At 43.6% G+C, this 22494-nt stretch overlaps 1 protein-coding gene across 3 annotated transcripts; it reads right to left on the bottom strand.

Annotated features, from left to right (window-relative positions):
* Positions 1-49: 49 nt before the first annotated feature.
* On the bottom strand, positions 50-18715 carry LOC121692826 (hypoxia-inducible factor 1-alpha-like). Of its 3 annotated transcripts, none has more exons than XM_042071756.1 (15): positions 18404-18715; positions 11550-11740; positions 9642-9790; positions 8495-8579; positions 8229-8341; positions 7044-7252; positions 6503-6609; positions 6198-6345; positions 5780-6069; positions 5234-5400; positions 4619-4726; positions 3900-4150; positions 3659-3797; positions 3370-3469; positions 50-1673 (listed from the first exon to the last, which is right to left on the bottom strand). In XM_042071756.1, exons 1-15 carry the CDS (start codon positions 18433-18435, stop codon positions 1510-1512), a joined length of 2253 nt encoding a protein of 750 aa, XP_041927690.1. In that variant the 5' UTR covers positions 18436-18715; the 3' UTR covers positions 50-1509. The 3 variants fall into 3 exon arrangements, with proteins under 3 accessions (XP_041927690.1, XP_041927691.1, XP_041927692.1); XM_042071757.1 differs by having other exon boundaries at positions 3900-4147; XM_042071758.1 differs by lacking the exon at positions 18404-18715 and adding an exon at positions 16714-16832.
* Between the last annotated feature and the right edge of the window lie 3779 nt (positions 18716-22494).

The raw sequence follows: 22494 nt of genomic DNA, 5'->3' as shown, positions 1-22494 counted from the left end.
ACATAAATTATTATGTGTAATTGGAACAAGTAGCCTATTTACGACAGCATCGTTGTTATGACAGCTTTTTTATTTTGTTATTTTCGACAATAGCCTATCTGGACAGAGACAGAACTCAGCAAAACACACGCTGCGTTAAAACACCAAGTAAATGTGTTCAATGTATATTTATGCTGCTTATACAAGCCTACATATACAGATGTACGGGCCGAAATCTGGTTAAAACGGCCGACATGGCTCTCTGGTTCCCTCGGGTACACTCCCTCTAAATGGTCGAGACGTGCTTAAAGCAAAACAAACATCAACATGACGTAAGCACGCTCCTTACAGAAGAATACATGATTGTACAGCACACGTTGGCTACATAGAACAGTTACATATTTATGCATACAGAAAAGCCTGTGACAACTAAACACATTCAAATCCAGAGAAATGTTTCTATTCACTATAGTGCCTCAGTAGGGTAACAAAGCCTGTGTACCAAACAAGTAATGTCTACCTTGGCATAGTATTGTTGTCAAATCTGGAGTGCAAAGACAGTGAAGAAGAAACAGACAGAAGCAGCCTACATGTTTAGCCTAACATACAGTACACCTAGGACAGCAGCAGTTTGAAAGGTGCTTCATATAGCAACAACTACACTGAGGCAAGTACAATGAGTGCAAGTCAGCAAAATGAGAGGAAACACATGGTGACACCTTTAGTTCAGTTGACTTATAAAAACAAACATGATTACGGACTTGTACGGACTGCTGGTTTTAAATCTTCCCTTTTTTGGAAAAGACAAATATATATTTCTATGTACAGTTGTGCGCCTATGGCGGGTGGCTGTAGAGTAAAGCATTCTGAGGTCACTGTGTGCGTGTGACAGACCATTTTTATATCGAAGAGTGTGAGCTTACAGGCTCACTCATTACACAGACACTCACTCTCTGTCTCTCCCTCTCTCTCTCTCTCTCACACACACACACACACACACACACATACACACACACACACACACACTCACACACACACAGAGATATACAAACATAAACACACACAAACAGCTGGATACTCACAATATACACTCATACATGCAAAGTATGTAATAAATTGTTGCGTCTCAGCAGGAAAGGTTTTGTTGCGTTGCAGCACACATTGAAAAAGAACAACAAGTGACATACAGCAGTAGCTGAAGTCACACCAGTAACCATGGACACAGGAAACACATGTACAATACATCTAAACATCCTGTTGTTTTACTTGGACCAAAATCGCTGACAGGAAGATAAAAAAAACACAGAGAAAGGAAGAGGGGCTAACCTCTCTGAACCAATCAGTGTGCCTCCATTGCGGCTCTTCTCTCTCTTTCATCAGAGGGCAGTGATGCTACTGTTGCCTTACACGGCATCTGGAGATATAGGGCAAGGTTTAGTATGAAAGTGCTTTGTGACAGGACTCTTTGGGAGAACAAGAACCGGGGCTTTCATTTAAAGTTCCTTCAACAGTCTCTTCAGCGTTGTCCCCTCAGATAAGCTGGTCCAGCGCTCGCAGAAGCTCCTCTCCTTGCAGCAAGTGTTGCCGGGCATTGACCGGGACGTTGACCTCGCAGTCATCACGAGTCAGCTGGGGGAGTGACCCAAGATTTGACTCGCCCTTAGAGGAACGAGCCAGCAATCGACTGGCCAGGTCTAAGCCAGGAGTGAGAGAGAAAAAGAGATGGAACGAAAGTCAGTCACCTAGACAATGAGATAAGAGTGCTTCCTAGTGGCTACACATGGTATTGCAACATGTTAAGCTTTTACTGGATCCACAATATGACCACATTTGTCTGAGCTTTACTGACACTAAATCAGGGGTCTCAAACTCAAATGAGCTGGGGGCCAATTCTGCCAACGTCATCTGATTGGAGGGCCGGCTATTTCTGAAATGCAATGTTCTTTTTTTCAAATACCACACAAAACTGCAAACAGAAAGTGCAAGTGTTTTTATCTAGTTTTAGACACCTGTGCTAGCAACCTTAGCTTATAAATAAAATAATGATAAAATAAATATTAATACAAATTATAAAATAAATGAAAAACATAAAAACAGGTATGTGTGTGTGTTTCACACCAAATAAAAATATTTCCTCTCATAACTTTTTTAAACCTGGCAAACTAGGCATCAGGGTTAAGAAAGCCATTGCCAACACCATTGGATTTTTATATCAAAATTTCAAAAGGCCATGGCTTGAAAGTGGTCAGAGATAAAGTCCTACTGTAAATGTAAAAATCTTTGAGTAAAACAAAAGTTTATGAAGGGGGTAAATTTACCCATCTAATTTGTCACTGGATGGCAAGCACCTCAAATTATGCACCTTTCAGTAAATACTGGATGAACATATTTAAGCAGGTTTACTTTCCTTTTTTCATATTACCCACATAACAAATTAACAGGAAAACACCTAAGATGTATACCAACACCTAAGATGTTGTGGTTTAGTAACAGATTACTACAATATAGGCCTATAATAAAGTATTCTGGTCAAACAGTTCCTATCGCGGGTAATCTGCAGTACCCAGAAGTTCGCATCATATTGCGGGTGACTTTGTAGTTCTTTAGAGCCCTATTTCTACTAGCCCTGCTGTCTGTACCACATCCATTACGGACACTATTATTACGATTACCACTGCAACCTCCAAGCTATGTTGGGCAGAGGGTCGAAACAAGCATGGTATGCTTAGTGGACACCGTTGTATACACGCACCTCCATTCAGAGACGCACCGTGACCATCACTGTCATAGACGATCGATCATAATCTCCAAAAGGATATTCTTCTTCAGAATTAGAATAGGTGAATAACATAGCTAACCTAAGACTTCATCACACGTGAACGTTTTTCAACATTTGGTGTAGGCCTATTTCTGCTTAATTTCTGCTTCAATTTCTGCAACACTATGGCCTGCATCGCTTCCGCGTCATTACAAATGCACGTCTTTGTGTTTCTCGCGTGTAATACAAGTATTTCCTGAAAACTTTGCGCAGCGATTTTGGGTTTGAAGAGTAGAGTAGGCCTACAAATGAGATTTGTCACCGTACCTGGATCTATCGTCTATTTTAAGCAGTATCGTTGTTTGTCGCAATTAATAGCCTCAAGGGCCGGATTACATTATTATTTTGTCATACGTCGCGGGCCGGAATTGGGCAGGACGCGGGCCGGGTGTTTGAGACCCCTGCACTAAATCTTTCTAAAGACTGAGCTTTTAATCTGATTGATCTAATTTCCTACATCTGTATTTACCACAGATCACCACCATTTTTTAATTGGTGCCAGGTGGCAGGCAGCCATGTCGTAGCGGATAGTGCCGATACTGTGAGGGCTAGTGGTTTAGTGGGGGGCTCACCAGAAGGCAGTAACAGTATAGTTGTGTTGTTGAGACCCTGCGCTCCAGCCAGCTGTAGCTTCTGGATCTTACTGCTTGGCTGATCCATGTCTAACACCACCTGCAGCACACGATGACAGAGAGAGAGAGAGAGAGAGAGAGAGAGATGATGAATATGTGTGCATGTATGATTTCACACATCCTCTGCAAAGCACATACTTTCTACACTTGCATGCATGTATGCACAAAAGCAAAACTCATAATTGTAGAAATGCATGTAGAAAGTAGTGGCTGAATAACGCATCCATACCAGTCCGACAGCCTGTGAGAAAGTGGGGACAGTCTCTATTTTCCTCTTCAGTGGGACATTGCCACTGGCGTTGGCCTTATCGCTGATGTTTCTGACACTGACTGGTTGGGGAGTACTCTTGGTAGCCAGTGGGGGCGATCTAGAGCAACAGAATGCAGTTCATGTGATATACAGTACAGAAAATGACAACAATTGACAACACATGGAAACATATAAAAAATAACTTTAAGCACACACGTACCTCTGGAAGACATAAGAGGCCAGTGGAATTGGAGTCTTGGCGGCCTCCACCTGGCTAACTATCCCAGCAAGGGGCATCTCGCTGGGGCTGGTGGAGGCCTGCTGGCTGGGTGGAAGAGTTGGAGCCTGAGACTGGAGTTTAAGTGGGCTGAGGGAGAGGGAGTTGGTGGGGGAGAGTGTGCGCAGCTGGAAGTCATCATCCATAGGAATGTATGGGGCCAACATCTCCAGATCCAGATCATCCATGGACTGCAATCGGGCATTGAAAAAGACAAAAGTTAGTATAAGTATATATACTCTTTTGATCCCGTGAGGGAAATTTGGTCTCTGCATTTATCCCAATCCGTGAATTAGTGAAACACACTCAGCACACAGTGAACATACAGTGAGGTGAAGCACACACTAATCCTGACGCAGTGAGCTGCCTGCAACAACAGCGGCGCACGGGGAGCAGTGAGGGGTTAGGTGCCTTGCTCAAGGGCACTTTAGCCGTTCCTACTGGTCAGGGTCTGATCCTCTGAAGAAATACACATACATTGTATCTGTATCCACTGAAAAGATCTGATCCTCTGAAGGCTTGGTATTTGACCAAGGGCTTTAACACTAGCATTGATTTCCTGACAGTCCCTCTGATCTCTCCACCTGTTTTAATTCATTCTGTCTGCTTGGTGGATGTGAAGGTGAAATGTGAATGGAAAGACGTGAAGGGGAAAAACTCACCTGTGTTACGAAAGGAGTATCGGCGCCCATCTCCATGGAGAACAGGCGCTCCACCAGGTCTGTCTTGAAGTCTGTGCTCAGGTCAGAAAACTCCAGAGGACTGCAAGGCTGCAGAGGAGATAAGACCACTCAGAAAATTCCAGAAATCCACACATATATATACCATAAGTATGGTTGTCTGGTTGTCTGTCTCGTCCTAACACGTTGCCTATTTATTGTGCTATTGTATTTTATGTATTTTAATTATTGTATGCCATGCACCTTGAAACCAAAGCGAATTCCTTGTATGTGAAAACCTACTTGGCAATAAACCTAATTCTGATTCCAAAGTATACTGGTTGGGCATCAGACCCCACAAAGATGCACTGTATAAGTTTTATATAACCATATTATTCTATGCACACGCACACCCTACTTCTGCTTCTTTACTATTTTATGCACACTATACTACATCTCACACACACTGCTGCCAAACTGTTCTGGGGTCAGCTCTCAGTCCTGTGAGTCTAATAGCTTGTATCTTATAGCTCAGTCCTGTGAGTCTAATTGCTTGTATCTTATATCTTACGGCTCACTCCAGATATCAGCACTCTCTGGCACTTGATCGAGACTTACCCCCGCAGAGCTCTCAGTGCTGGAACAGTCTGGAGTGGAGGATTCTGGGAAGGGGGAGTGCGTGTCCTCCGACAGGCCAGAGGTTGGTGGAGCCAGCAGAGAGCTGGAGGAGGGCAGCATCACGTCACTGAAGAGCTGAATGTCCTTCAGGACAGTGATGTCCGAGTCTGAAAGCAATGTAAACACAGAGAGAGGTAGAGAGAGAGAAAGAGAGAGAGAGAGAGAGAAAGAGAGAGAGGTAGAGTTAAGTGATGAGGATTTTGAGTTCTATGTATATTTAAACTGATTCATAATAGTCTCCAGTAGATCTAAGAATGTTTGTGTATTTCTGTTTGTGAAAGAGGATGAGAGAAATGATGATTGCACATCTCGCAGCACATGAATAGATGCTTATGAGAGAGGAGAATAATAATGATAATAAAAAGAAGAAGAAAAATAAGAGAAAAAGAGGGGGAAAGAAAGGAAAAAGGATGAAAGAGAGAGAATGTGTGGGTTAGTGTGTGTGTGTGTGTGTGTGTGTGTGTGTGTGTGAGTGGTCTCACCAACCTGTGCTGAGATCCAGTGTGATGACTGCGTCTCCTGTGATTGGTGGAGCTAGCAGGGTCAGTGCCTCAGACTCCTCCCTCAGCACCTCCACAGACGACGGAGTCTCCAGCTTCATTGCCTTCTCCTCCACCTCCACCTCCTCCTGTTGCGTCTCGTGGGCCTGCTCCTTCTTCACGGCCACCTGCAGGGGGCACTGTGCCAAACAGCTGGCCTCCTCGTCCCGCTCCTGCTTCACGCGGTGGACACACGTCTGCTCCATGGACAGCACCAGCTCCTGCATCTCCACACCACTGCACACATAGGATATACACACACACAAACACACACATAAATATATATACACATATATAAACACACACACTTATTTACTAACATGTACATCACACATGTACAAGTCCATTTGAGACATGTAAATTACCTGAGTACATAGTTGACACACACCACACACTGTGGCTGAGAGTTCTTGCTGTTGTAGATGACAGTGGCCTGAGTCTCGACCCACACAAAGCCTCCCCTCTTAGCCAGCATCCTGTACTGACCTGTGCACACCTGACCTTTAGCAAACACTACACACACACACACACAGAAAGATGAGAAAAAACAGGTCAGGTAAGTAAAAATCAATTACGCAAGTGTTTGTGTGTGCATGCGTGTGTACAGTATGCGTGTATGTGTGTGTGTATGTATGTATGTGTGTGTGTGTGTAAGTGTGCGTGCACTCACAGCTGTGGTGTGTCTTGGTCAGATGGTCTGAGTCCAGGGCATGATAGTACTCATATACAGAGCGGTTCAGCAGGTCATCTGACTCATAGCCCAACAATTCAGTAATACTGCCAACACACATACAAAAACCACACACACACACACACATATAAGTATCCAGAACATCTGCTGATGTTGTAATATGATTTAGTGTTAATAACTATTCAATTCAGGCCCATTTAGATATAACAACTTCTATGACATAAATCACTAAAGATATAATAAACCTGTGTGAATAATTATATATAAATGCATGATGCATTATACGCATAGAGGCATTCATACCATCAGTTCTTATCTATTATTCCCAGACTTCACCACAAGGTGGCACTCTAGCTTTATTGATGCAATTCAGTTATAAAGTCACTACAGTCAATATAACTGAATACAGTCTTCTACACATAGCTAATGTCCTTGATCTGAAATATAACGGCAAAAGATTTTTTTGTGTGTGTGTGTGTGTGAGAGAGAGTTTGTGTGTATGTGTGCGCCCATCACTTACCGTTCGTCGCAGTAGGTGAACCTCATGTCCAGTGTGTGGCGGCTGAGGAAGGTCCTGGAGTCCAGCGGGACCTCGATGTTAGCGGGGTGAGGGATGGGCTGGCAGATCAGCACCAGGGAGGGGACGGTGGCGGAGGCCTTCCCACTCACACCCGCAGTGGTCCCCACCACAAGGTCACACATGTGCACTTGCCCCGTGCAGCGCAGGACCTGGCCAGACCACAGAAAGGGACACTGATCAGCTTGCTTGCATCACAACACACGCATGTAATATAACACAAAGTCATCATCATTTATTCCACTGCTTGGTTGAATTTCCCATTGTCCTACGTAATTTAGAACGACCATTAACCGTATGTTATCTGCACACCTATGAAGTAGATCCATTTTTTTGGCCGTATCACACTTGTATATTAATTCGCCAAACTCGTTGTGAAGTTTAAATGAACTGTCACGTTGCATCCGAGCTGTAAAATGCAGACGTTCAGAACATTGCAACATTGTAGCATATGACGGAGGTGGCTTTTAGCTAGATGGATGACAGCAGGCTAAGTAAAAGCGATGTTTCAAAGCTAAAGTTCATCAGAATCTTGGGATACGCCCGCTTGACAACGGGAGAGATAGAACTAACGACTGGCCTTTGGCCGTAGCAACCATCCATTTAGAACTAGTAACGGCAGTTTGTCCTGTGAGTTGAGAAATTAGTTGATATGTGTCGGAAGAAATTAGTTCTACAAACAAGACAGTTTTAGCGATTAAAACGTTTAAATTGTAACAGGAAATGAACACAACGCAAGTGGCAACAGTGGAATAAGCGGGATAATGGACTCCACGGTGGTCTGTTCACAGAAGTTAATGCACCTCCGCTTCGCGTCAGGGCCGTTTCACAACCTTGACCATTAACTTCTGTGAACAGACCACCGTGGAGTCCATTATCCCTTACATATAGACCCTTTCAACAATAAAAACAAAAACAATGCTTGAACGTTCTACTTGGGTCCCAATCTACTTCCTCTGCATTGAGATAACATATGGAATGTTAAAAAGGAAGTCTTGTGGGGCCAACTATGATGCTGATAATGGAACTCTCTTGAAAGGGTCTATAGGCAAAATGTATGTTAATGACTTTGTGTGATTTGATATTTGTGTGCGTGTGTGTGTGTGTGTGTGTGTGTGTGGTGGTTACCTTCCATGTAGCTGATTTGACGTTGACAGTGCGCCCCCTACTGGTCAGAGTGCATTTCATCCTCAGCAGAAAACTCCTCTCTGCATCCTGCTCCTTCCCTTTCTTAGAGGAAGCTGACGGACAGAGCGACAGACATGGACAGGGAGAGAGAAAGAATGGAGAGATCATAAGACAAGGAGAGTGAAACAGAAGACATATGAGATGTTTTGTTTACATAAGATGAGATGGGAGGAAGGGAAGCGGTCACATGTTGTTTTGCGCCTCACCTGTTTTGTGGGTGAGCGTCTCTCTGATCTCGTCATGGTCACAGGGGTGTGTGAAGTCAAAGATGCTGTTGCCAGTCAGATCAATCTGACAAGTACACACAGGGGTGGACAACATGTAAAGATACATCAAAGCACGCCACAGACACATATACAAAGACACATACACTCACACACACAATCTTGCAACCTTTTCTTACAAGCTGATTAAGAGGCCGTTTACACGACACCGCTGGGTGGATTTTCTCTTACCGCTTTCACACCTTTAACGACTCCGGCAAGAAAAAAACTCGCGTGTACACACAGAGGTGTAACCGGCTAAATGTGCTGTAGTGCATATGCCAGACCAGTCGATGGCTGTGCAAAGCTTCAAGATAATTTCGTGTGAATCGCGTAGAAGAAAACATTGTTGAAACAGTTTGTTAAGCCAGAGAATGTCTAATAAGTGCTCTGGTTAAGCAGTCGCATGAAATAAGGAGACTACAGACAATTCGGTTTTCAATTCAACTGTTAAACTAATAAAGTTCATTTTCAAGGTATGTGACTGCTATGTGAAATTTCAAATGCTTAGCCTACGCATTGCATTAGGTCTGAGCACCACTGGAGAAAACACTAACATGCAGTAAGCTAATGTTTAACTAGGGGAAAGAAAAACATTTTAATATGATAAATAAATGGTTTTGTTTGTTTTGACCAGCAACATGTCAGGTCGAGTGCCGTGGCTGAGTTGAGAGGTGGGGCTATGTCGTCATAAAGTTGCCGGCTTCGCACCTACAGGCGTCTACACGGCGAAAGTTAGCCGGCGGTTTCAAAAGTTCCCACTTCGGAAGCCGGTTTCAAAAGCTGTCGGTTTCAGTCTCCTAAACTGCCGGCGTCGTGTACATGCAAGGCGTAACCGTTAACAAAACTTCACCGGTTTCACAAAAACCGGCGTCGTGTGCACGGCCCCTTAGTCTAAGAGATCTACGCATCTCTGGAGACTAATGGCTCATGTTGCTGCTGTTTGCACAAAGGCAGAACAAAAGCCAAGATGTGACCTCTACCAACACTTCTTAATTTCCTATAATGCCATTTGCTCCCCAAGGACTCTGATTATGTCAGTGTATATGTATATGTATGTGTGTGTGTGTGTGTGTGTGCTCATCCTTACCTGGGGGAGCCCCAGACACTTGTTGACATTTTCAGACAGGTAGACCATGTCTCCATCATCAGACAGAACCATCAGGAAACCGTCCAGAGCTTTCAAGAACATGCTGTTCATCTGAATGTCCAGCTCAGACTCCTGCTCCACTTTTACAGCTGAGTAAGGCAGAGAAAGACAGAGAGAGAGAGGGAGGGAGAGAGGGAGAGAAAGAGAGAGAGAAAGAGAATGAGAGAGTAAATAGCAAGCCATACCCTACAGCATGCAATATATCAGAGTACACAAAACCAATGCAAACCATTTTATGCATGCATGCATGCACACGCGCACACACACACACACACACACACACACACACACACACACACACACACACACACACACACACACACACACACACACACACACACACAGCTGTTGAGAATGTGAATGAGAGAAGGACAAAGAGAAGGACATAAGGTAAAGGAGCAGTCTACAGCGGTGTGTGCCCAAATGTCATGCTCATAATGAAGTTGTGTTTTTTATTATGGGGTTCAGTCAAGTGGAATGCATTTCAATTTGCATATTCTCATTTAGGAACTGTTAAATCGCAGCACATGCAACCATCATGCACCACAAACACCATCCTGAAGTGCAGCTTGTACAGTATGTGGCTTACATAAATGAAGGAATATTTGATTTTCTTCAATGGTGAAATACTACACTGCTCAGAAAAAATAAGGGAGCACTTACTAAACTCACAGTTTTCCACAATTGTTAAAACACATTTTTCGAAACCTTCCACCCTTTTCTCCATTCTCAAACTACATTCACAGAATGTCTGACAGTTCTTGCAAAATAAAACACTCGCCTCAAAAGTTTTACTTGTGCTCAGAACCAAACAGTGTCAGAGTACCGATCCAGTGTATGATTGAAGTGTTCCCTTTTTTGAGCAGTATGTGCCATGTACAGCTCTGGAAAAAAAATAAGAGACCGCTGCACATTTTTCTGATGTCATCCTATGGTTGCTGAGTGACATTCAAATGAGTTGACGTTCATATTCAAAATTAAGAGAATACTGCAAATTTGGATATGACCGTCAACTCATTTGACACATCTGAAAAATGTGCAGTGGTCTCTGATTTTTTTCCAGAGCTGAACCTTTTAAAGCTCCTTCAATCCTTTCCTCCCCCTGTATTGACTTTAGAGGTCTCCAGAGGTAGCTGATGCTGAGATGAGATCTTGACAACAGAGGCACCCTCTATTCCTCATCATCACCTTCTCTTTCGCTCTCTCTTTCACACACACACACACACACACACACACACACACACACACACACACACACACACACACACACACCCTCTCTCTGTGTCTCGTGTCTTAGAAGGCAGACACGACCTTTCAACAATTACTACTGTGCAGACAGGCAGGTAGAGTGTCTCATGGTGGAGTCATTTTTCTCTTTACTTCTTTCACCCCCTCACACAATCCTTTCCTCACTCTCTCTCCTCTCCTCTTCTCTCTCCTTTACTCATTCATCCCCCCCTCTCTCCCCCCGTCTAATGATCTTTACCACCACTCCTCTCCTCCTCATCATTAGTATTCTGTGGGTGAACACACAGATAGGTGATGTTGTGTTTCAAGATGAAGTCTCTCTCATCTATTTCTCTCAATTCAATTTCAGGTCAATAAGCTGTAATGACATAGCTGTAGATGGAATATTGCCAAAGCAGAAGAAAACCACTTAAAAATAAATAAATACAACAATAACATCTCTCTCTTGTGGATTTCATGGGTTGTGTATATTGGATGTTACCACAGAGATATATACAGCTAGATAATTGTATATGTTATGTGATGTTAAGGGAAACTATGCAGTTTTGGCAATTTCTCCTTCTCTCTCTCTCTCTCTTTCTCTTTCTCTCTCTCTCTCACCAGTATTGAGGACTCTGCGGAGGCGGAGGTAGCTGATGGTGAGCCTCATGACCGAGGCCTTGTCCAGGTTGGAGCTGATGCTGTGTGGGAGTGGCAGCTCATTGGCCAGCTCGTAGAACACCTCCGACTCCTTACCTCGCCGACATCGGGCCGCATCACGCGACTTCTCTTTACGCCGCTCCGAGTTCACCCTGCAAGAGAGCGCACACACACAAACACACACACACACACTCTTGGTTATGCAAGAGTTTTACACTCTTATTTGTAGTATTTGTGAAAACAGTGTTGTGTAATAGATAGTTTCACACACACACACACACACACACACACACACACAAACGTACACACTCACACGGAACCAACGATGCATCCCCTTTCACACAGTGTGAGTCTACTCTCTACACTTACAGTCCCCTTCAACATGTGTATGAATGAAAGAGATTGAGAGACCAAAACAAAGGGACAGACCAAAGAAAGACTGGCTGGGGTAGGACGACTGACTCAGGGTGATTTTCCTATCATCTCTCTTGAACACAGATCAGCATTTACTGGCTTCCAAGGAAATAACTCAAGCCCCTCTAGGATTGGCTGTGGAGCGGGCTTGGCTTCTAGGAGTGTGTGTGAGTGTTGTGTATGTGTGTGTGTGTGTGTGGGCATGTGTATGTGTGTGTGTGTGTGTGTGTGTGTGGCAAAAGTCTTCAAGCCCCCTCACCAATCATTCTGACATTAACGATTCTAGCTTCAGTGCTCCTTTCAGATTAATGCATTCTCTCTCTCCTCTCTCCCCTACAGTACATCTCTCTCTCGCTCATTCACACCCTTTCTCTCTCATTGCACAGACGAGCTCTTTCGTCTTCGAGGTATAGTCACACATTTCGATTCATAGTAATCCATTCTGTCATATTGAATATTGCCCAGAGTATTTTGCCGAATCTGTGAGTGATTGTTTGCTTTGTACCAAACAGCCATTGTGATGGAGAACACGTTAAGGCTTAATCTGAGACAGGAACAGTCCTAATCGTTTTATTTCCACTGACACTTTTTAATTCACTTTCAAGGTATTTACTGCCCCTGGTCAGCATGTGGCACGAGTTTGTGTGTGTGTGTGTACTTGTGTGCGTGTTTTGTAAGTGTGCTCATGTGAGCCTGTATTTAATTAAATTGAGCATCTGTGGTCTTTGCAAATCAAAACAAAAACAGAGTGAGATAAAATGGTGTGCCTTTACACTTTGTGCATGCTACACAGGTGGATTGTCGTAGAGAAACACTGCCTGAAGAAACTGACTTTGGTTCACAACCAAACATAGGCAAAACCTCCAGGCCTTGTAAGAGCATTGCGAGTGTTTGGTGCTGCTCTTGGGCACAAGCTCGCTGTTTGATTCTCTTACATGCACACACACTTCCACAGGTGTACAGACAGACAAACACACAGGGAGACGTTATGTATTGAGGATTTTCTTTTCCATGAGCATATTTAGAAAAGTCTGAATCAGAGAGTGTACCACAGCTTACCATTTAGGGCTGAACATTACCCAGTCTGTCTCCATTTCAGGACTGTGGACTCATATGCGCGCGCACACACACACACACACACACACACAGCACAAAGCACACAAGGCTCAGTGTTCTGTTACAGTAACACTTATGTGTACTGGCACCAGTGCCAGCTTTCTCCATGGTAACAGGTAACATTGGGCACTGGTAGCCTCACATAAATCAGCCTCCAATCTAATTTCACCCTGACCTCTCTTTCTCTCTCTCTCTCTCTCTCTCGCTCTCTCTCTCTCTCTCTTTCTGTCGCACTCATGAGGAAATTACACCTCATGATGCATTTGTGCATTCAGAAAACACGCTGTGTGTGAAAGACAAAGATAGGTACCTGCATAGACACAAAAACAGTTTAACAGCTGAACTTAAAACCAAACTCAGGAATGAAGAAAAGTATGTTCATCTCATCTGCCTGCTGCCTTGTATGTCTGTGTGTCTGTCTGTGTGTTTGTCTGTCTGTCTGTGCATCTGTCTGTCTGTCTGTCTCTGTGTGTTGTTATTTGTGTGTGTGTTTGTATAATCGAGCGCTGCTCCAGGGCAGCCCTCGACGCTCCCAGCTTGTTTATAATAAGACGCCAGTTGTAATTTGAGAGGCCCAAATCGGATCCGAATTGTTCCTGCTGCAGTAACACAATCACCGTCCCTATGCCACCACCCACTCCCGTAGAGAGACACAGCAGGGAGGGGATGCATTAACTAATGGAGGTTAGGATGGGTGGGGAGAGAGAGAGAGAGAGAGAGAGAGAGAGAGAGAGAGGGGTCTTGGGGTGGAGTCGTGGTTGTGGGGTTGCAACAAGTGGCGTCTTCAGCGGAGTGCATTTGCAGTGCTCTCCTGACTGTCTTGGTTTCTAGACACGAGTGAGTAAAAGGAACAGAGCTACAAGGAGGTGGTGAAAGAAAGTTTGTGATAGAATGGCAAGAGAAGAGAGAGAAAATAGAGAAAGAAGAGAAGAGAGATTGCTGTCTCTCTTTGTCTGTGTGTGTGTGTGTGTGTTACATAATGGTATGGTATTATCATTCCAGTCCTTCCCATAGTTAACAAAACTGGATTCTCTCACCACCATATCTATGCCAATGCTGGTTAAATTCCACAGAATAACAGCTGAACTCGGCTGAAGGCTTTGCCTCTTTCACTATGATGTTCAGCTCGAACCTTACACAAGAAAGGGCAAGTGCCTTCATCAAAGTTTTTCTGAGTAACCATATCCTTTAAGATTGCAGGATATAACAAAGGAAACCAGACATTGCCAGATCTTGACTGGAATTTGAACCCTCTCGATAAGCTTAAAAATGTGTCTGTGACTGCAAGAACTGTTTCAAGAAGCCCTTTGCATCACCTGGACAAGAGTCCCTTCCTCCAGTGCTCATCAAATGCAACCCTCACTATAGTCCTCATCTCTCACTTAAACCCTTCACCATAGTCCCCACCTCACACTCAAACCCCTCCCCATAGTCCTCACCTCACCTCACCATAGTCCCCACTTCTCACTCAAACCCCTCACCATAGTCCCCACCTCTCACTCAAAACCTCTCACCATAGTCCCCACCTCTCACTCAAAACCTCTCACCATAGTCCTCACCTCATCATAGTCCTCACCTCACATCACTAAAACCCCTTACCATAGTCCTCACCTCTCACTCAACCCCTCCAGAGATAAATCAGCATTTTGGCAACACCCTGTTGCCGTTACAATGTTGCAATCATTTGCATCAGAGAAGGTCTTAAATAAGAGGAAGCAGGACTTTTCAGCTCTGGTCCAGCAACTGAAATCAGGCAGGATCCCAAATGCGGAGAGCAGGACAAACATTTACTAGCACTGAATGGGATAAAGGAGGTTGCAGGCACCCAGCCAAGGAAGGGTTATGCAAGAGATTTAACATACTGTGGACATGTAGCCCTCTTGGCCCCTAGTAGTTACTCACTCACACATACATACAGACAGACAGACAGACAGACAGACAGACAGACAGACACACACACACACACACACACACACACACACACACACACACACACACACTCCCACACACAAACCAACACAAACACCTGGAGTACTGCCAAAGACCTAGAGCCTCATTCAGAGTAAAGCCTTTCTGCACGGCTTCCCCTTGATCACACGCTTTTTTTGATGCTACTGCAACCACGGATGGGATCTCGCCCTGCCACACAGTCACTACGACAACCCTACACACACACACACACACACCACCACCACCACAACCAACACACAAACATGAGGGGGCCCACTTGGCTTCGGGCAGCACATAGAACAATGGGTCACTGGTGTTCCTGGAGGGGTCCAGGGACCAGTTGCATTGGCCTGAGCCTGACTTACTCCTACCTCATGTGTGTTCACCCAGCTGGAAAAAGGCAAGTGCAGTCAGCTGCTATGGTGCACAAGGACTTCACTATAATATGGGACTTCACTATAATATGGGACTTCACTATGCCATAAAATTCTGAAATTGCTCATTTAATAGGCAAATTTGATACAAAGAGAGAGAGAGAGAGAGCGTTAACGAGAGAGAGAGAGAGAGAGAGAGAAAGAGAGAAAGAGAGAGAGAGAGAGCTTGTGTGTGTGTGCCTCTCCATTCATCCTTATTGCTAACTGCCATGTCGGGTGCATTGAACTGATGCCCTGATTATATTCAAAACACAGCCCTAATTGGTCAAGCATATAACCGTCGAAAGCTCACACACTCATAACACAGCGCACTGAGATCAGCCCTACAGGATTCCTCTTTTGCTGTTTTGCATTCACCATCTATTCGGCCTCACCTTGTGCTGTTCTCTTTTATAGTCCCTATGGTAGCGACACACACACACACACACACACCCACACACATACACACACACACACTCACAGCTCCCTGCCTGGCATGTGGTGTGTAGTCGGGATGGGGCCTTATGGAAGTGCAGCGGCTATTGCGGCTGGCTCCATGGTGGCTCCCAGGCAAAGCTTTCAGGCCCACATTTCATGAACAATAACCTCCAATCATGAAGTCAATGAGAAGGGAAGCGCTGGCCATCTCCCTGCCATCCCCTTTGTGACTCAAATGGGCTTTTTTATGGTTTAAATGTAACAGCGCTGGAGAATGCGTGCCACCACACCTTCACAGTGTCACGGGATAGAATGAGCAGGTTGCAGATGACAATGACACAGGGGGAAAGATGAATGACTAAATTTCCACCTAACTAACACCTTTCCACTGGTAACTGATGTCAAAAAATCAGACAGACTAAAATAAGTCGAGACTATTTTTCATCAGTTATTGGTCAGAATCATGGAAATAAGCTTTTTTAAAGTTGAATAGTTTTCTACACGATGACTTACAAGGACATGTATGTTACAGATGTTTTGCAAACTTTCTCAATTCATATCCAGCATGGCTATCTTAAGGCTGGAGATTGTTTAATCACACTAAATAATTTGAAGCTTTCTATATTGAGTTGGCCTTCATACACGGCAGCCATGCTTCACCTGATGCTCCGTGACTTGTGCTTTTCACAGAGTGTGGCAATCAGCAGTCATGCTGTTCAGTTCAGCTGACACCAACACCTCTGTAAACACAGGGTCACTTAACACATGACACAAACGCAGCGCCAAAGCCTCACCACAGCAAAACAGCTCCTCTTGCCCACGGGCCGGATGATAAGCCTGACACTTTTTTTGTTGAGGAGTGGACGCCATTATCCAGAACTGTCCTCTCTAAAGGTGTTTCAGAAAATGCCAACTGGTCTTATGGTACACTTTGCTGTCCTGGACTGATAGTGAAGCCACTCATCTTCTGACCCTCGCCTAGGGGTTTTTTTCTCCCTTGAGAGAGGGAGAGAGAGAAGGGGAGGGGTGGATAGCAGACATTGGTGTCCAACAGCTTTATTGGTTTTAATAATTTAAAAGGAAAGAGTCAATAACACCTCATATGGTACTGTCCTAGGGAAATGACTGACAGTGTGTGTGTGTGTGTGTGTGTGTGTGTGTGTGAGAGAGAGAGAGAGAGAGAGAGAGAGAGAGAGAGAGTTAGTTAGCTCAGTAATTAATCAACCAAACGATAACTGTGACTGTATTTCTAAATACAGAAAAAGGTCCATGTGGAAAATACCAGTAATAATAAGTGCCTCCTTGCCCCTTTGTGCGACTGACTTGACAGTAGGCTAAATTGTTTTTGTTCAACATCCTTTTCAGTCATATACCTCTGCACAAACGAAGGGAACATACTGTAACCCTCACTGCACTCAATGCCGCACTTACACAGAAAGTCACAAGGAGTACTTCACATTTCCTCAAGAGCAGTTATCGACATGGACCTTTACCAACACTTGGTGATGCCAGCAGGGTGCACTTGCCACACGCCGGAGACCTTTATGGCAAAAGGACCTCCGCCGAGGTGTCAGTTAATGCTGCACAGACTCAGAGTAGCAGGGCGCAACACTACACCAAATGAAAGACTGGAACTGAGGTCAAACTGAAAGGACAGTGTTTGCCTGGGGAAATCGCCAAAGAAAAACCCGGCCACTGCCTGAAAGCAACCGTGCTCGCATAGCCGTTGACGTGGGAATTTTAAGGATCTGACTTTAAGTGCATTATGTGCCAACTAATGCTAAGCACATTACTCACATTGACACCTGATTTGAACACCTGCGTTTTGTACAATTCCCTTTTTACGCTATGTGAAAAAATATATGCGGAATGAAAGGCCACTTAGCAAGAACAATTATTAAGATTACATGCACATGGGCTATGTGTATTATTAATTCAGAATAGCATGCTATAAAATACCATAAAAAATGAACAGTAGCCGGGTCTGAGTGTAAAAGTAAGCTGTCCTCATGGTGAAACGGATAATCACAACCTAAGAAAAGCGCAAGTCCAGTCCATCCTTTTTAGTATTGCTAACATCATCAACGCCTGTTTATAGTACATTTTGGAATTATTTTTTGTTAGCTATACAAGACTGAGAGAAGATTTGCAATAAAATTACCCCCAATCATATTGCACCAACAACAAATGTGTAGAAGGAAAGTTGGAACCTGGTCCAAATCTCAGTATCGTAACGCCGCCAAAAGTCAAGTGTGAACGACGAGTGAATTAAAAAAGTCTTGGCGACTTAGCCTATCTGATTAAACGCAGCCAATTCTCTGAATTGGAGCAGGGATGTGATTGAATTAAGCGACCAATTAATTGATGTAATCTCTTGATAGCGACGTTGCGTCTAAACGACAATTGCAGTTCACCTGCAATAAGACGGAATAATTTATTGCACGAGTTTTGAGACACGTATATGATCAAAATAAAAACTTTTACCTTTTCTTCGGAGGTGTTGCACCAGTGTCCATCTTCCCGTCGACTCTCCGAGCAACTGTTGTTTGAGCTCTGGGACCCTGCAGCGCGCAAGGCTGCTACGCAAGTCCAGTCGTTATAATCGCACGTAGCAGGAAATCAAAGGGAACGGTTACCGTTTGAGTTCTAAGTGGTGATAATGTTACCCCATAAATAAAAACACAATATCCGCTGTTGTCAGAACATTTTTTGAGAATAGATAATGACCCTAACGCTACAGTAGTGTTTTCGCCAGTGTGCTCTTGGGTATCGCTGTGTAATCGCATCTCCCTTCAACATGCCAGTGCGTGAACGCGCAGTCACATGTCTCGCAAGCCTTCGGGACGAGCTATGAGCCGGGAACGCGCTGTGGCAGTTTTTTTTTTTAGTTTTTAAAAAAAATCATGATTACATATTGATGAATTTATCTGGGTATTTTGTAGAGTGGGTTCAGCAGAGGGTGTTTAATATTTATAAAATAATATTTACTAAAATATTGATACTTGATACTTGAGTTTTAGTAGGCCTAATTTGACACTTTAGAGGATTTAGCCATGCATGGGTGGTAACAAATCTGAAATATTTTACTATCATATATTACTCAGAATAGGGAATGTCCTCTATACAGTTTATCAGTGCTAACATCTTAAACACTCCCATTAAACCTGGTTCATTTCGATCCTGTGTTGAGGGCAACAGTGTGACCCAGCCAATAGGATTAAAACGCTGCCTAGATCAAAGTTACCCTCTGCAACGGATGAGCTCTGACAGGACGCGTGCCAAGTCTAAGGACTTGCCAGGTAATAACTCTTTTCCTCAGTGGGTTCTTTGTTGGTGGAATGAGTTGCCCTAGTTTTGGGTTTTTCAAGAGTGGTCTAAACGCGTGTTCAACATGCACTTAGTGTATTTATTATTATTGTTTATTATTGCTATTCTCCTTAATGTAGTCTTTAATACCAATTTTTAATTTGTTAAATTAAACTTTGTATTGTTGTTATTTGTATGTCATTTTGGACAAAAGCGTCTGCTAAATACCATAACCATAATTATGACAGACTGTGACAAAAGTTCACTGTAGTATAAGCATTCAACTTTAGCTTACACCATTGGTGGTCTCTTCCAGTTATCAGAGGCACTGCTTGACATTGTACAGGAGCTGAAATGTGATTCCCTTTACTCCTTCTTTACCCTGCCCATGCCAGGGAATTTGTCTGCCTTGTCTTGTGATTCTGCACTGTCATTCAGAATTCCATTGGAATCTGAAAATATTCTCACATCTAATTAGACATTCTAAAAAGACATTAATTTTGAAGAAGCTCTGACTCAGTGTGCTTACCATCCAACATTTCTGAATCAGAGTAGAATGAATGCAAGAGCACACTATGAGCTTTACTGAGTCAGTAGTCTACAAGAATCACTGTTGAGATTCTTGGCTTGCATAGTAGTCAGCCTGCAGAGTTATAAGTAAGCAAGTATTTTATTTCTATAGTAAGTAAGCTTACTACCCTATCTCTATGGTAATAACTATCTCTGGGGTAATTAAGATTCCCCTACCTATAGCATGAGGAATTTAACATCTCTCCTGTCATTCACATAAGTAAACACAGCACTTATTTGACTAACCATCAGGACCAAGGCCTTTTCAAACACAATTCCATACAGTATGTGTGTTCAATATATGTGGGTGTTTGCTGTCCAGTTGCTGTCCCACCCTGTCGTGCATGTGTGTGTGTGTGTGTGTGTGTGTGTGTGTGTGTGTGTGTGTGTGTCTGGGAGAGAGAGAGAAGGCCTCTAACCTTTAGACAGACCTCCAAGAGGAGAGAGAGAGAGAGATAGAGTATGTGTGTGGGAGAGAGAGAGAGAGTTGGAGGTAGATCATAGGCCTTTTCTTCGGTCCAAAGACACACACACACACACACACACACACACACATACACACACACACACACACACACACACTCACACACACACAGCTCCATGCCTGGGTGGACTGCAAATGTGTCACCAAAGCCAACGATTTTCTCATTTTACACGGCTAAAGGGAGAAAATATCAGGAAAGAGCAAAAAAAAAGGAATATGATGGAAAAAGAAGGAAAACCATGAGCAAGCATTTTGAACCCCAGGGAGCGAGGAGTGTGAGTCTGAGGAAGAGTCACCGAGTTCACGCTCAAGTTCAATCCCAATGTTCTGTGTCCACAAAACGGGAGGGGTCGAAGACCCGCAGGGTTAAGATTAGATGGGATTGCTGCAACACTGTAATCTATGCATTTGGCCATACGTCCAGCTAATGGAATGGCTCAAATTGTCTCTGATAAGAGGATAGAGGTGGGCTTACGCTGAGCTTAGTGGCACACTACTCTTCTCCTACACAAACACACACACACATACATACACACACACACACACACACACACACACACACACACACACACACACACACACATACACACACACACATGACCACTAAAGAATGAATTGCCATCCATCAAGCACTAGAGCAGGGAAAAGGGTAATTAACAATATCTTGTTTTATAAAAATACGTATTTGTTACTTTATGAAATATTGTAATGCCCAAGTATGTAATAACCACAGCAAATAATCAATTTTACACAGAAAAGAAACCCTCATTATTTAATGTCAGAATGTTTGAGTCATTTTACTTGTTTGTTTATTTATTTATTTTTAAAATAGGGTGTTGTAGTTCATTGTAGTGAATTGAAATCTGTGTTTAATTCTTTTGTAATATAACATATCTGAGATTCCAAACTGAAATTTGTTACTGTGTTCATTCATCTTGACCAGAAACGTGACAAAAGACTTCTGCTTAAAATTAATCTAAGATCAGGGTAAAGTGAGGATAGGAATAAGCAAAAGTGTGTCATGTGTCATTGTGACCTCGTCAAATCCTGTCCCAGTGGACGGCATTGGTCAGAGCGAATTGTCATGACAATGTATTCCTCTTCATGGTGGTAGCCTGGTTTTGTGATGAGAGCCTGAAAGTGACCCCTGCTGCCATGGAAACGGATGATGAGGGTATTGATCTTGTTAGCAGAGGGGATGAAGAGTGGGGATGAGGGGCCAACGAGGGTCTAAGCTGCGAAACACACGCAAGGATTGGACAGAACACAGCTTAACATAAGCTAAATGAGTCTCAAAATGACTTGAAGCATGCCAGCATTCAGATGTGATACAGAAACAATGGTTACTGATGTCATTAAGAATAGGCGAGTAGAGAGAACACATTCATTTATTTGTAAACAATAAGACATATATGGTCATTAAAAGTAAAGCCAACTGAACAGTGCAGAGGAATGAGTGAGTGTGACATGTGATATAGATTAGGAGCTTCAGAGGGGTCTGTGGAGGCCACATGGGCGCACGCATGCACACACACACACACACACAGACGGATGAAAAATGGCTAAAAATAACTATAAGGTGAGTGGGTTTGTTTCTGCTGGTATCTGCTGTCTGCTGTATGTTTTATTTTGGATGAAATGTTTCCTCTATAGAACACTTAAAGACCAACAGCGAAGCGGCGGTCATATAGGTTTAGTCAGATTTTTCTTTTTTCTTTTTTTTTCTTTTTTTTTCTTTTTCGCATGCCCAAATTTTACGTCAAGGATTCCCGGGACACTGAAAGACCGGGGTACACGAAACTTGGTGGGCATGTATCCCCACATGGATAGCATGGAACCATCGTTTTTCGTTTTGATCTGTAGCCCCCCTGCTGGACTGGACCCCCCGAAAGGAGGGTAGGGCAGACACAGTTTTCTGTGAATATCTCGAGAACCGTAGGGTTTAGGAGGACCATTTTTTTGTATGTTGATCTCAAGGGGACATGTCAACCCATTCCATAACCTCTCATGTCATGTATAGCGCCACCTAGTTAAACACAAAAAAGTAAAAATGATGTGTTGTAATCGCAGGTATCTGTGACCTAACATAGTCAAAACTGCACGAAATTGGAAGTGTAGGATCATTATGACACCCTCTGTATGCACGCCAAGTTTTGTGGAATTCCGTTCATGGGGGGCCACACAATAAATTAATTTATGTGTACATTTAGTGACG

Source organism: Alosa sapidissima, chromosome 19 (genome assembly GCF_018492685.1).
Source record: "Alosa sapidissima isolate fAloSap1 chromosome 19, fAloSap1.pri, whole genome shotgun sequence".
Lineage (NCBI taxonomy): Eukaryota > Metazoa > Chordata > Actinopteri > Clupeiformes > Clupeidae > Alosa > Alosa sapidissima.
Note: the sequence above shows the minus strand (reverse complement) of the source record. Positions and strands in the feature narration are given on the sequence as shown.

Bases quoted from the DNA above. Each gene is read 5' to 3' on its own strand.
- LOC121692826 (XM_042071756.1), bottom strand. From the start codon at position 18,435: ATGGACACTGGTGCAACACCTCCGAAGAAAAG. The intron at 4,727-5,233 runs GTAAGTCTCGAT...TCTCCTCTGCAG, and splicing joins GCACTGAGAGCTCTGCGGGG to CCTTGCAGTCCTCTGGAGTT. The intron at 3,470-3,658 runs GTATGGATGCGT...CGTGTGCTGCAG, and splicing joins TCTCACAGGCTGTCGGACTG to GTGGTGTTAGACATGGATCA.